The sequence below is a fragment of the Erinaceus europaeus genome, chromosome 5 (assembly GCF_950295315.1).
Source record: "Erinaceus europaeus chromosome 5, mEriEur2.1, whole genome shotgun sequence".
Lineage (NCBI taxonomy): Eukaryota > Metazoa > Chordata > Mammalia > Eulipotyphla > Erinaceidae > Erinaceus > Erinaceus europaeus.
Window position 1 is genome coordinate 37,454,881 of NC_080166.1, and position 14,098 is coordinate 37,468,978.

The window sequence follows — 14,098 nt, forward strand, 5'->3', positions numbered from 1 at the left end:
TTGACTTATTATTGGAGAGAGAGAGAGAGAGAGAGAGAGAGAGAGAAAGAGAGAGACCTGCAGCCTTGCTTCACCATTCGTTAAGCTTTCCCCCTGCATGTGGTGGCCAGGGGCTTGAACCTGGGTCCTTGTGCACTGTAATGTGTGCACTTAGCCAGGTGCGCCACCACCTGCCCCTGATGTGCTCATTTTAATAAAATAAATAATCATTATTTATTTTTAAAAATCATGTCTGCTTGAGAGACCATTTGAAGTGTGACGTGCTTGTAATTTTTTGTAAATGTCCTGCAGTATCTGAGATACTAGGTTCCCAGTGTGAGGCCCACAACCTGTATACTGTAACACAACATAGTGCAGTCACAAATATGTGCACTTTGCCACACAGACAACCTCAAGCCTGAGCAGTCTTTCTTGAAAAATTAACTTTCACAGAAAATGAATAATATTTTGCTTTAAAATACCTAGTCTTCTTTTGCCTTTTGGGAAGAAAACAGTGATGTAATATTGAAAGCAATTTGAAAAATAAATAAACATTGCCATGTGAACCCACTGTATCACTAAAGTACAAAATAAATGAAAAAGTAAAAACCCCCAAAAATAATAGCATTGTAGTGCATCTATATATAATGCTGACAACAGAGCTCACTGGAGTATTCTTTTTATTAAAGCAAGTTATCATTTTAGTTATGACAATAAAGTCAAATGTATGGGTAGCTATGGAGTCATGAAAAGTGGGTTGAAGGACTTTATTGGGGGTGTGGCTGGGCACTGGTTTAAAACAATCAAGATTTATAACACTGTAGTACAGCAGTACAGAATGGTATATTTTGGGCAGCAAGATAGGCAGTTTTTGTCAGAAGTAAGAGTAGGTCAGGCTCATGAATCTGTAAGTTACAGGTAGCATGCCAGGTCCTAGAAAGCCTATCTGGCCTGAGCATGAGCATGAGGAGACGGGAAAAGGGCCAGACTTCTAGCCACCTGGAAGTTAAATCACTTGGTTTAGATAAGTCTATCAGCCATATGCTAATTGTGTTTTCATCATAAGCCTCAGCCATGTGCTAATCAAGTCCAAAAGTCCTATTCATGTGTCACAACAGTCCCTCATTCAATCCTGAGGGTTTCTAAGAACATAGTTAAATGAGACAAAAACCATGACTTCTGTCTAAGGACAACAAAAAATCAATAAAGGAAGATCTAATCTGTTGAAATCAAGGATTTATTTATGAATGCTTGTTCAGTGTGCCAAATCTGGGAATGCAGATTGAAGTCAAACACATAGACACATTTCTGACTTGTACATTTAGAGGAAGGCACAGCCAAGTACACAGGGCAAATAAACTGTGGAACAAGTTGTTAAATGTCACAGTAGTGCCAAAAGAAAATATGACAGGAATACAGAGGATGGAAAGCTTGATTCTGTAGGAAAATCAGAAGCTTCCTGGTTGGAATAGAATTTGAGATGGACTGAGAAATACAGGTATATATATATATATATATATGGGCAGAAATGGCAATTTAGACAGGGAGGATTGCAAGAGAACATGTGGTACTGATGAAATGCAGTGATCAAAATTGTGGAGGTTGTAATGCCAGGTGTATGGCTGGGCAAGTGGGATAAAAACAGTGTGCCTTCCCTTAGTCCATCAAGATTTTTGTTATGAATTTAGGGATATCTTGTTTTATTTTTCTGAGAATGGAACATGTTTGTTCCAGAAAGAACGTGTCACCAGTGTTCAGAGAACTTGGGTTTTCAAAGATTGTTAAAAGCTTTGTCAATTGCATTCTACCAAGTTATAAAAATCTCAATGGAGTTGGGTTAAATGAGCAAAGTATTTGAGTATTTTAGGATATGGGGAGGAAAAGGGAAAGCTAAAAGAGGAAAGAGTAATGTGAGGAGAAAGAGAATGCATGCCGCAACTCTCTTCCTCATCTCAATAACCCACCCAGTTTCATCTGAAAAGAGCTTTACTTGCAATAAAGACCATACTCTGTGGCTGCCCAGAGATGACTACATTTGACTTCTTGGGCATCCAGTTAAGATGACTTTCAGTTGAGTTCATTCATTTCAAATCTCCAAATTACCAAAACATTCCTTGGAGAAATTATCATCAAATAAAACATGACATTTTGCAAATAATTCTACTTCTGAATCTTGCAGGGGCCCAGGACAAGTGTTGCTCCATGATGCGTGACCCCTAAAAGATTGAGATGACTTCACCTCAGTGAAAAGTAGTATGGGAGGGAGTCGGGCTGTAGCGCGGCGGGTTAAGCGCAGGTGGCGCAAAGCACAAGGACCGGCATAAGGATCCCGGTTCAAACCCCGGCTCCCCACCTGCAGGGGAGTCGCTTCACAGGCGGTGAAGCAGGTCTGCAGGTGTCTATCTTTCTCTCCTCCTCTCTGTCTTCCCCTCCTCTCTCCATTTCTCTCTGTCCTATCCAACAACGACAACAACAATAATAACTACAACAATAAAACAACAAGGGCAACAAAAGGGAATAAATAAAATAAATATTTATTAAAAAAAAAAGAAAAGAAAAAGAAAGAAAAGTAGTATGGGGAGGTTTGAGGAGAAGGCAGAAAATGAAAGGCACATATAGGCAGAAGAGAGGATCAAGGCTTGCAGAAGTGGATACTTGGATGAGTAGCACATTCCAGTCTGAAGAGATTACCTTCTCTGGTCTGCAAGGAATCAGGGATATAGGAGAAATAGGTTAAACCACAGGAGCTTGGAGGTGTCTGGTACAGAAGATGGCAGCTGTGTTTATCAGGTGGAACACATGTGCAGTACTCATCAAGAAGTGACCAATTCAGTGTAAGCCTTCTTCCTTTTACATGCCCCCCCCAACACACACACATACACACAATCTAGGGGTATTCCAGATGTGCTTCTCATACCTTGACACTATCTCAATCATAAGTGTGTTAATGTAATAGCAGCAGAGAATGGATTCTTAAACCAAAATGAAGTCTATTAAGAGAGCTGTAGCAGTAAGCTGGAAGCCCAAACTTGCAGGAGGGGGATGAGTATGCAGTAAAAAGAGACCCAGTTTGAGGCCTCTAAAAAACCTGGCTGTGATATGGATTGCTGGGTAAGGCTGGGACCCTCTGGCATTGTCTTACTCCTGGACAGCCTAGACTTCTATACTGGGTTTGATTATTATAGGGCTCTGTTCTGGCCCCATACCTGTCCCCCTACTCACATGGTCAGGTACTCACATGACCTCCTGAATCATGCACTCTGTATATCTACCTTCTAGATTATGCTTTAGCACTACTATAAAACATCAGAATTTCTATTCTGATTCTATTCCCATGTTTATTGATAAGGCCTTAGCTGAGTCTGTTCACTGGTTGAGCTTACACATTGCAATGAGTGAGGAACTAGGTTCAAGCCCCTGGTCCCCACCTGAAAGGGGAAACTTCATAAGTAGTGAAGCAGTACTGCAGGTATCTCCCTCTCTCATTTCTTGCCCTCTCAACTTCTCTCTGTTTTATCAAATAAATAAAACAACAAAAAAATTAAAAATTAAAGTAATGGCAGCAGCTATCATTTCTTTGGAGTAGAACAACTGCCAGTCTCCAGGCTAAGGTCTGCTATTATAAGAAATAGTGGGGTCAGAGGATCATCTTTAAAGCTCACTTCTGCCACTAGAGTCTAGCTTAGATGAGTTATATGATGCCTAGATGCCTCAATTTCTTCATCTATGAAACAAAGATAATTAGTAGCTCCACTCAATGAAGGATTTTCATAAGAAAGTTCCCAGGTTTGATCCCAATATCCAGAGCAGAGTGGTGATTTTGTCAAAGCATAAAGTGGAAAGGGGGGAGAAAAAAGAAAGAGAGAGAGAAAGAGAGGGGGATCACAGGAAAAACAGGAGGTTGTTTTTAAAAGGCATTCCTCTTAAAAGGTGCACATGAAAGAGAAATATTTTTATCGTGTCAACAAAATGAACTGAGTCAAAGTGGCAAATCCTCCAGTATGAGGTATTCAAATTAGCTTGTCAGGTATGTCAAAATGAATATAAATTAATATTATATGAATATAATATTAATGAAAATTAAATATGAAGTAAATATAGGTAAATTAATACTATAAAATAAATCATTAGCAATATTTTGAATACTTATGAATTTGATGAAAAAATATGACTCCCTCTCCCAACTACATTAATAGGCCCCTGGTTTTAAAAAATAGATTAAATCCAAGCAATAAATGTAGAAGTAATCTGCTTCTCATGTTTTGTCAGTGTCTGTAGAAAACAGATGCTGTCTTGCTTTACTCACTGAGATTAGGTGTGTTATAGCTCGCACTTACCCTGCACCACCAATACATGGCAGCATAGCCCCATCCCCTAAGACAGAAGACTCAGTAACATGAGGACTGTTGGAAATTTGAGGAATGTGGTGCAGTGAGCAGATTTAAAGAAATGATCAGTTGACTTCCTGCCACAGGCTCCCCTATGTTTGAGGTTGGGGACAATGTCTCTTTATTGATTCAATTTATATATTTAACAAAAAGAACCACAAAACAGCAGCCAATAAGAGCCACCACAGAAGCTGTGATCACCACCACGCTGACACTTCCAGCCAGATTGACCAGAAAGCCCAGGCCACATCCGACCATGATTTGAGCCAACTGCACCATGCAAGTGAGGGCAGCACAGTCCAGACCCTGCCCTCTCCCGCTGTCATCTGAGCCCTCTCCCAGGGACTGCTGTCTCTGCAAGGGAAACACAGAATAACATTTGACCAACATTAACTGTCCTTGAGTGTAGAAGTCAGTGAACTTTTTCTGCAAAGAGTTGTATAGTGAAAGCTTTCCACTCTGTGGTCTATACATACAGGTTTGGCTGCAACTGTTTGATCAACTCGGTAGTCAGTAAGCGGGTTGATATGTCAGTCTAACTTTATATATTATGAGGTTTGGATTCAATACAATTCTCACTTGCCCTTTTCATCACCTAAGAATTTTAAAATAATTCTTAATTTCCAAACTGTACAAAAGGAGGTGGTGGGCTGGAGAGACAGCATAATGGTAATGTAAAAGACTTCCATGCTTGAGGCTCCCAATTCCCAGGTTCATTTCCCAGCACTACCATGAGCCAGAGCCGACCAGTGTTGTGATCTTTCTGTATCTCTTTCTCTCTCATTAAAATAAAATCAACAGGAGTCAGGCAGTAGTGTGGCAGTTTAAGAGCACATGGTGCGAAGCACAAGGACCAGTGCAAGGATCCCGGTTCGAGCCCTCAGCTCCCCACCAGCAGGGGAGTCACTTCACAGGTGGTGAAACAGGTCTGCAGATGTCTATCTTTCTCTCCGTCTCTCTGTCTTCCCCATCTCTCTCCATTTTTCTCTGTCCTAACAACGACATCAATAACAGCTATAATAATAACTATAACAACAATAAAAAAGCAACAAGGCTAACAAAAGGGAAAATAAATAAATAAATATTAAAAAATTAAAATAAAATCAGTAAAAGTAAGCCTTTGCTTGGGGTTATGCAAAGAGACTTTCATGCTGGAGGCTTAAAGGGTGCCAGGTTCAGTCCCTTGCACCATCACCATAAGCTAGAGCTGAGCAGTGCTCTGGTAAAAAAAATAAAAAGAAAAAAGAAAAGGAAAGGAAAGAAAAAAAGTCATTACAAAAGCAGGTGGCCAGCCACATTGGAACCATGGAGTATAGTTTGTCAATTGCTGATTTAAGGCCATCAAGAAGCTCTACTTCCTAGCCTCATTTTATCTTTCCTACCTCCTACAAAGTCTCTATTATTTATTTTTAAATTGCCACCAGGATTATCACTGGGACTAACTGCCTGTACAACAAATGCACTATTACCAGTAGTGCAACAAATGCACTGCTCCCACTACTCTTTTAATTTGTCAGGCTGGAGAGAATTTGAGAGAAGGGCAGAAAGAGATGCTGCAGTACTGAGTCACCATTTGTTCATGGTGATGTGTACACTCAACTGGGTGAGCCACCGCCTGGACCTGGTTTGCCCCACTATCTTAAATTCTACTTCTAAGGGTTTAGCAACTCAGATGGGCTGCCCAATTTCTTCCTCAAACATCAATAAACACAATGTAATAGAAACTCCTGTGACTATCCCACTTCCTTAGTGCTAAATATTCTAGAAGGACATTGAATCTGATAGACACAGGAGCTTAGCATAAGAAAACACTTCAGTTTTTCAAAATATGGCTGATAGTTGCCTAATATATTAATGTTTGATGTTTAGTCCAGATTGGTGGTATCTTTGCCATTTATGGGGCATCTTTGATATGTCAAGAACTGTAAATCTCTTTTCACATATATCACTTCACTTCATCCTCAATGCACATATAATAATCACTGTCCCCATGAAAATAATAATAATGCAAACTGGTATTTTTCTGAAACTTCAAGCACTGTACTAAACAGGTTGCCTATACTATCCCATTCCATTTAATTTTCCAACTCTGTAAGATGAATATAATATCCCCACTTGCAGGGCCAGCTGGTGGCACAGTCAATAGTGTGAACATGTTACCGTCTGAAGGACTCAGGTTTAAATCCCTGGCCCCCACCCACTGGGGGTAAGCTTCATGAGCAGTGAAACAGAGCTTCAGATGTCTCTCTTTCTCTCTCCCTATCTCTCCACACCCCTCTCAATTTCTCTCTGTCCTATCAAATGAGAAGAGGGGGAGAGAGAGAGGGTGAGGGAGAGGGAGAGAAAGAGAGAGTAAATGGCTGGTGGGTTTGTTGTGCAGGCACATAGCCCCAGCAATAACCCTGGTGGCAATAAAAAAAATTCCCATTCAACTGATTAGGAAACTAAGACTTAGCACTTGAATGATGATTCCTATACTGTCAAGTTAAAAAAAAAAAAAGCATTGTGTAGGAAAATGCAAATGCATACTGCCCTTTGAATTTGAAAAGGACGAAGACAATAGATTCATCTTTGCCTGATTTTGGTTTTGTTGAAAATAAATTTGCAAAGATAAACAAAATGCAACAGGAGGGATTACTTTCAAAGGCCTAGGGGAAACAAGACAAAGTACTGGGTATGTGGGAGCCACATGTACCCTTTGTAAATCATTCTAATCATTTAACAATGTGCATCTACTACTTCTGTGAACTGATTTCATCTGACACTTAATAGATGGGTAACATACCTAGTGGCATGCAGCTATCAAGTTGAGGGAGAGGCAGAATTTGCATCCAGGTTTCTCTGATTCCAAAGCTTAAGTATTTTTCCCTGACACTACTGAGCTCTCTCCTCAAAGGGATAATCCTTTCTGTGAGCTGTCTGTCCACCAGCATCCAAACATTTAGTGACAGTTTTGCTAGAGAATGAGGACAGCCACCATTCTTGATTGAAAGAATTTAACTCCTGCTGTGCTGCCAGATTACATGATGGAGAAGGCTGGCATTGTAGTTGCCAGGAACCCATGCTCAGAGGTTTTTTGTTTTTGTTTTTGTTCTTTGTAGTTTCCTACTATGAAGGAAGAAATTCCAAATTATCTCTGTTAGCTTTCACATTACTGATGGAATTAGAGAGAAAATGAGTCTGTTTTTATGAAGGGGAGAGTTGCTTATGCTTATTCTGACAAAAGGAGGTGGCAGTTTTAGAGCAGAGTTACCCAACCTGATATTTTTCAGGGAGCTGAGGTTCTGGTTCTCTAACCCAAGCTTTAAGACAGGCTTCATTTGAGGCAGCTAATGGGACCAGCTTTCCTTCCAACATACCTGGTCTGACTTATTAAAACCTGGACTTTAAAGAAGAATGTTGTGTAATGATTTCCTACCTATAGTCAGTAACTCTTAAATTCCACCCAGCACCTCTATGGCAGTTAGGGTTGTGAGAAGAGTGCTGGAAGGCATAAATGCTGAAGGTATTTATTCTTCTCTTATTGAATTATCTCACTTTGCATTATTCCTTCAAATTCCACCCATGGGAAGGCAAAGGAAATAACTTCATCATTTTTTATAGCTTAATAATATCTATTTATATCTATATCTATATCTATCACAAATACTTATCTTTTGTTGAGTATCTGGGTTGCTTTCAAGCTTACACTATCAGACATTGTGCTACTGGAGGCCAGGAAGTGGCACACCTGGTTAAATGCCCACATTACTATGCTCAAAGAACTAGCTTCTAGTCCCTACTCCCCACCTACAGGAGGGAAGATTCACAAGTGGTGAAGCAGGTCTTTGATGTCTCTCTGACTCTCTTCCCTCTCAATTTCTCTCTGTTCTATCAAATAAAGGAGGAAAAAAGGAAGAAAAAATGACCTCTGTAAGTGATGGATTCATCACGAAGATACTAAGCCCCAGTAATAACCCTGGTTGCAGTAAAAAATAGAGGATAAAAGAAAAGGAAAGGGAGGGAGGAAAGGAAAGGAAAGTGTTGCTATTAACACAGGTGTACATAGAATTCTTTAGATGCATGTCTTTGCTTTGCAGATATATATTATGAGGAAATAAGAAATTACACCTCTGTGTCAACAACTGTACTCTAAATAAGTAACAACTCTGTAAAACAATTTGGAAAACCAATAAATAAAAAAATGAGCATAAACAAAGTAAAGTTTGGTTCCTTAGGATACATCCCCAATAGAAAAACTGCAGGGTCATAGGGAAGGTCTACTTCTAGCCTTCTGAGAGTTCTCCAGACTGCTTTTCACAGGGATTGGACCAACTGACATTCCCACCAGCAGTGCAGGAGGGTTCCTTTCTCTCAACAATCTCTCCAGCATTTGTTACTGATACCTTTTCTGATGTCTGACATTCTCACAGGATGAAATGGTACCTAGTCCATAACTCCCAAGTGTACAGTGGTATCTCATTGTTGTCTTTATTTGCATTTCTCTGATAATCAGTGACTTGGAGCACTTTTTCATATGTTTGTTGTTGGCCTTTTGGATCTTTTCTATGAAGCATATTCCGTTCCCATCCTTTCCACATTTTTGGATAGGGTCATTTGTTTATTTTGTTTTTGTCTTTATTTTTTGCTGAGTTCACCTTTCCAAAAAGATTTGTGTATGCCTATATTCATAGCAGTGCAATTTTTAATATCCAAAACCTGGAAGCAACCCAGGTATCCAACAACAGATGAGTGGCTGAGTAAATTATGTATACATACATAATGGAATACTACTTAGCTAATAAAAATGTTGATTTTACTTTCTTCACCTCATCTTGCATGGAGCTTGAGGAATCATGACAAAAGAGATAAGTCAGAAACAGAAGGATGAATATGGGATGACCTCACTCACAGAAAGAAGTTGAAAAATAAGAACAGAAGGGAAAACCAAAGCTGAACATGGACTATGTTTGATATATTGCACCAAAATAAAAGACTTTGAGGGTGAGAGGGAATGTTCAGGTTCAGGAACATGATGGTGGAGGAGGAATAGAAGGGGTTGAGTTTCTATGTGGAAAACAGAGAAGTTACATGTGTATAAACTACTGTATTTTACTGTTGGTTGTGAACCAACAGTTTAAAGAAAAAAAAAAAGTTGTAGGTGTACTGTATGTAAGGCAGTTGTCAGATGCCCTGGGCTCCCTTTTCTGTTTCCTTCCTTCCTTCCTTCCTTCCTTCCTTCCTTCCTTCCTTCCTTCCTTCCTTCCTTCCTCCCACTCTTTCTTTCTTTTTTGATAGGATAGAGATAAACTGAGATGAAAGAGGAGAGAGAGACAGAGAGAGAGAGGGGGGGGGAGAGACCTGTAGCACTGCTTCACTGTTCATGTAGCTTTTCTCCAGCAGGTGGGGACTAAGACCTTGAACACTGGTCGCTGTGCATGGTAGCATGTACATTTAACTGCATGTGCCACTGCCTGGCTTCTCTGGGCTCCTCTTTCTTGCTTATGTGTGATTATGGGATATTATCTCTCCTCTCTCTCTCTCTTTCCTTTTATTTGCCTCCAGAGTTATCACTGGGCTCTGTGCTGGCATGAACCTATTGCTCCTGGAAGCCATTTTTTTCCATTTTTATTGGCTAGGACAGAGAGAAATTGAGAGAGGAGGAGGAGATAGAGAAGAGGAGAGAAAGACACCTGCAAACCTGCTTGTGAAGCGATCTCCCTATAGGTGTGGGAACTGGGGGCTTAACACATCAGTGCACAGGCCCTTTTACTTTCTCAACATCAAAGAACCCCTTTGTCCTAAGCAGAGTGTAATGATACCCAGTCCATAACTCCCAAGTGCACAGGATTCAGAGTAAGAAGAAAGAGGAGTGACCAGGCCATGCTTATGTTAGGCTGGGCATTTTGTTGCTGCTATTTCAACAACCCTCACTTTCTAGTTCTGCCCTACAGTTTCTCACCAACATATGTCCCACCCCCTTCCACTTTCTGGTGGGTTCAGATGTTATCCAATCAGAAAGAATAGGAAAACTATTCTAACGGGGAAAGAATACAGAGTTCTGGTGGTGGGAATTGTGTGGAGTTGTACCCCTCTTATCCTATGGTTTAGTCAATGCTTTCTTTCTATAAATAAAAAATTAAAAGAAAAGGTCAAGACGCACCTGCTCCTCCTTCTCCTCTTGATGGTACTTAGCAATGAGGTTAAAAGGCACAGTGTACAGGGTGTTGGACATCACGCCAAATGAAGTACACAGGACCAGGGTAGAGTACACATTGGGGAAGAGCCCAATAAAGCCAGTCCCCAGGCCAAACAGAAGATATCCCACGAAGTAAAGGCCTTTTAATCCCAGGTAGGATAGCAAAGCTTTCTGAAAATCTGTAGGGAGAAGAAAGGGAGAAACAATAGCTAGCAGCACCTCACAATATCAAATAATTTCAGCAATCCTTTCTTTTGTAGATTCATCCCTTTTAGGAGTTTCCCTTTGATACTGAATCAGGAATAAAAGGAAACTCCTTATCAGTGCTTGAAAAGAGCTAGCTTTTGGAACTGCTTTTAAATACTTGGCACAAAAGAGTGCTGGAAACTGCCTCATGGGGTTGATTTTCTTTTCCCCAGGGTGGGGTCAGGCATTGTTATGCAGAAGGCTGAGCAGCAAAATGAAGAAAAAGAGGAACTTGGCACGGGGACTCTGGGGCTGTAAAGCTTGGCAGAAACATGGAGTGATTCTGAGTCACAGGGGTCTAGCCCTTTAGCTTAGCAATAAAATAGCATCTCTGGGTTTATTTAGCTTGAGCCCAAAGCTGAACTTTAGGTAGGAGAACATTAAAACAATAAAATTTTCCAGAATGATCCATGTCATTCAGTTTCAATACCTCCATCTGAATGCCATCAGCACCCAGGAGAAAAGAGTGATGTGCAGTGAAAATGCCCAACCATTCCCAACCTGTTGGGGGGCACCCAGTGCAGCCCCACTGTCCCATTGTTGGCTCCCTCACCACTCTTCATGGACAACTTATTTCTCAAAAAGTCACCTTCTTTATCTGAGAAATGGGACAGATATACGCCTTCTTTGGGTGGACCGGAAAGTGGTACAGTAGAGAAAACATTGAATTTTGAAAAGCATACATTCCTGAGTTCCATCCCCAACACTGTATATGCTCTGGTGGTCTCTCTCTCTCTCTCTCTCTCTCTCTCTCTCTCTCTCTATATATATATATATATATATATATATATATATATATATATATATATATTTAAAAAGCCTCCTTTGGGGGCTGTTGAAATAGTTGACCTGAATAGTATGCTGCATTTCTATGTGCATGACCCAAGTTCAAGCTTGACACCCACTGTGTTGAAAGAAGCCTGGGTGGTGCTTGGGTCTCTTTCTCTGCCTTGCTACCTCTCTATCTCTAACAAACAAAACATGGTTTTTTGGGGGGTGGTATTATTGACATCCTCTTTGTGCCATCCCTTCCATGACCAATGCTTAGAATCTAGTTAGTGATGACTCTCATTTCAGTAAACACAGATTGGGCTGAAAATAGTTCAGTCTTAGCATAATTTCCCTCCTAATGGGTAAATTTGGCTTTCTCATAAAAGTATTGAAGTAGATGTCATTAAAAAGAAAGTTAAAAATTAATAGACTTGGACCAGCAGAGTACCTCACCTGGCCTGTGCTCTTGCTTTGCCATGCTTATAACCCAGGCTTGAGCCCAGCCCTCACTGCACTGAAAGAAACTCTAGGGCTATATCAGAGTATCTGTTGCTTCCTCTCCTGCCTTTATCTAAAAAAGTCAGCCTGAAGACTTCACAAGTGCTATAGCTGTCTTTCTATCTCTCTCTCTCCTCTCAATTAAAATTTTAAAAAAGTCAGCTAGGAGTGGTAAAACCCAGAATTGACAATATTAATAATAATCATCATTATCCTGCTTAAAAATACAATTTTTCTTTAAAAAATGAAGAGGAAGAAAAATTAGTAGAGTACTGCTCAATTTGGGCATACAGGGATTGAACCTGGACCTCTGGTGCTTCAAGCATAAGAATCTGTTTTGCCATGGATAGTGCAATCTCCTCAGGGTCAGCACAGTGACTCAGCAGAAGAGCATGTGCCATACATATGTGAGAAACTGTGCTTGGTCCCTGATGCTTCATGGGAATACTGAAGCCGAAACGAGTGGACTCTATGAATAGTGGAGCAGTGCTTCAGCCTCTCTTAATAAAGTAAGAATTAAACCAGGGAGGTGGCTCAGCAGTAGATCATGTGCCTTACATGGGTCAGGCCCTGTGTTCTAACACAGGCATCATATGAAACTATATAACATATTTTGTCATGGTACAAAAACCTTTAAACAACTTTTATCTTTCTTATCCATTTTTTTATATGCTAGAACTAAGAGAAATGAAGAGGAGAAGGGGGACATAGACAGTGAGAGAGAAACAGAGACACCTACAAGACCTGCTTGACCACTTGTGAAGCTTCTCCACCCCCTGCAAGTAGGGATCACAGACTCAAACTCAGGTCCCTGTGCACTAAAATGTTTGTGTTCAGTTGAGTGCATCCATCCCCTCTCCTTATCCATTATTTCACCCATGTATTTCTGATATTTGCCTTTCCCTATTCTCCTAGAACACATGAACCCAAGGGATATAGCATAAATCTTTGAAAATTAACAATTCAAGGGAGAAACTTTCCATATCTCTTCCAATAGCTATTGTGGTTACAAAACACAGCAATAAGAAGCCTATTGTGTGTTACATTTAAATTGGTTCTGAAGCTCAAAATTGTTTTGGGTCACCTGATGAAAGACAGAGCTCTGAAAATAACAAGTTGGGCAATATTGCTTTCTAGTTAACATATCATGTCTGTAGGTTGTGCTAGTAGTTTTAGAGGAAAGTTTCATGAAGTCCCCACAGTTTCTGTTTGGGCAATAATTCTATTTGTACAAAGATGAATTTGTATACTCTTCCTTCCCTAACAGATATCATCTATATTTATGACTGAAAAGTTCTAACCCAAGTAATAGCAGCCAAGAAGAAGGCAAAGAAGGATAAAGAGCTATTAGGAAAGACAGGCAAGTTTTGCAAAAAATGCAAGTTTGGCAAAGAATGCTTTGTGTATAAAAGCAAATCAACATATTTATGGGCCAACCTTGCCAGTCCTCCACTGGGTCTGGCACTGGGTCTCTTCACACTCTGCCTCTGATTAGGACTGGAAAGTAATGATTGGCTTAAGCACCAGTTTTGAATAGCAATGTATGATCTGAACAATTGGTTATATTTCAGGCATAGCTATTGCTATTCTCATGGATTCAATGTAACAGCACACATAGTTACATGAACTATGTACCAAGAACCACTAAAAGTAAAAATAAAAAGTCACCTATCACCATGCCCTTCCTATAATCCAGCAGCCAGATTTCCTAGCCAAGTTCCATCTGGATAAAATTTTGAAGCTCGGTTGGGGAGACATTGTAATGTTTATGCACAAGACTTTTATGTCTAAGATTTCAAAGTCTCAGGTACAATCCCTAGCAATATCATAAGCCAATGAGCTCTCTCTCTCTCTCTCTCTTTCTCTCTCTCTCTCTCTTTCCCTCCCTCTTTCTGTCCTTGTCTCTCAGAATAAAAAATGTGCTTTAAAAAAAAGATAATAAAAAATTAAAGAAAAGAAATTCCAGAGTTGCATCTGATATGTCATGAACCCAAAATAGGATTCTATAGTGTGCTTTGGAATTAAAGAAAATGATGCA

The 14,098-nt window shown here is 40.1% G+C and overlaps 1 protein-coding gene across 1 annotated transcript in view; it reads right to left on the bottom strand.

Moving 5' to 3' along the window:
• Positions 1 to 4,448: 4,448 nt before the first annotated feature.
• SLC45A2 (solute carrier family 45 member 2) overlaps positions 4,449 to 14,098 on the bottom strand; it is a 59,527-nt gene continuing 49,877 nt past the window's right edge. The window contains exons 6-7 of the mRNA XM_007535886.3: positions 10,510 to 10,724; positions 4,449 to 4,721 (exon numbers count right to left, since the gene is read on the bottom strand). Coding sequence (XP_007535948.1) covers positions 4,497 to 4,721; positions 10,510 to 10,724 — 440 coding nt within the window. The 3' untranslated portion in view covers positions 4,449 to 4,496. The remainder of the gene's footprint in view (positions 4,722 to 10,509; positions 10,725 to 14,098) is intronic.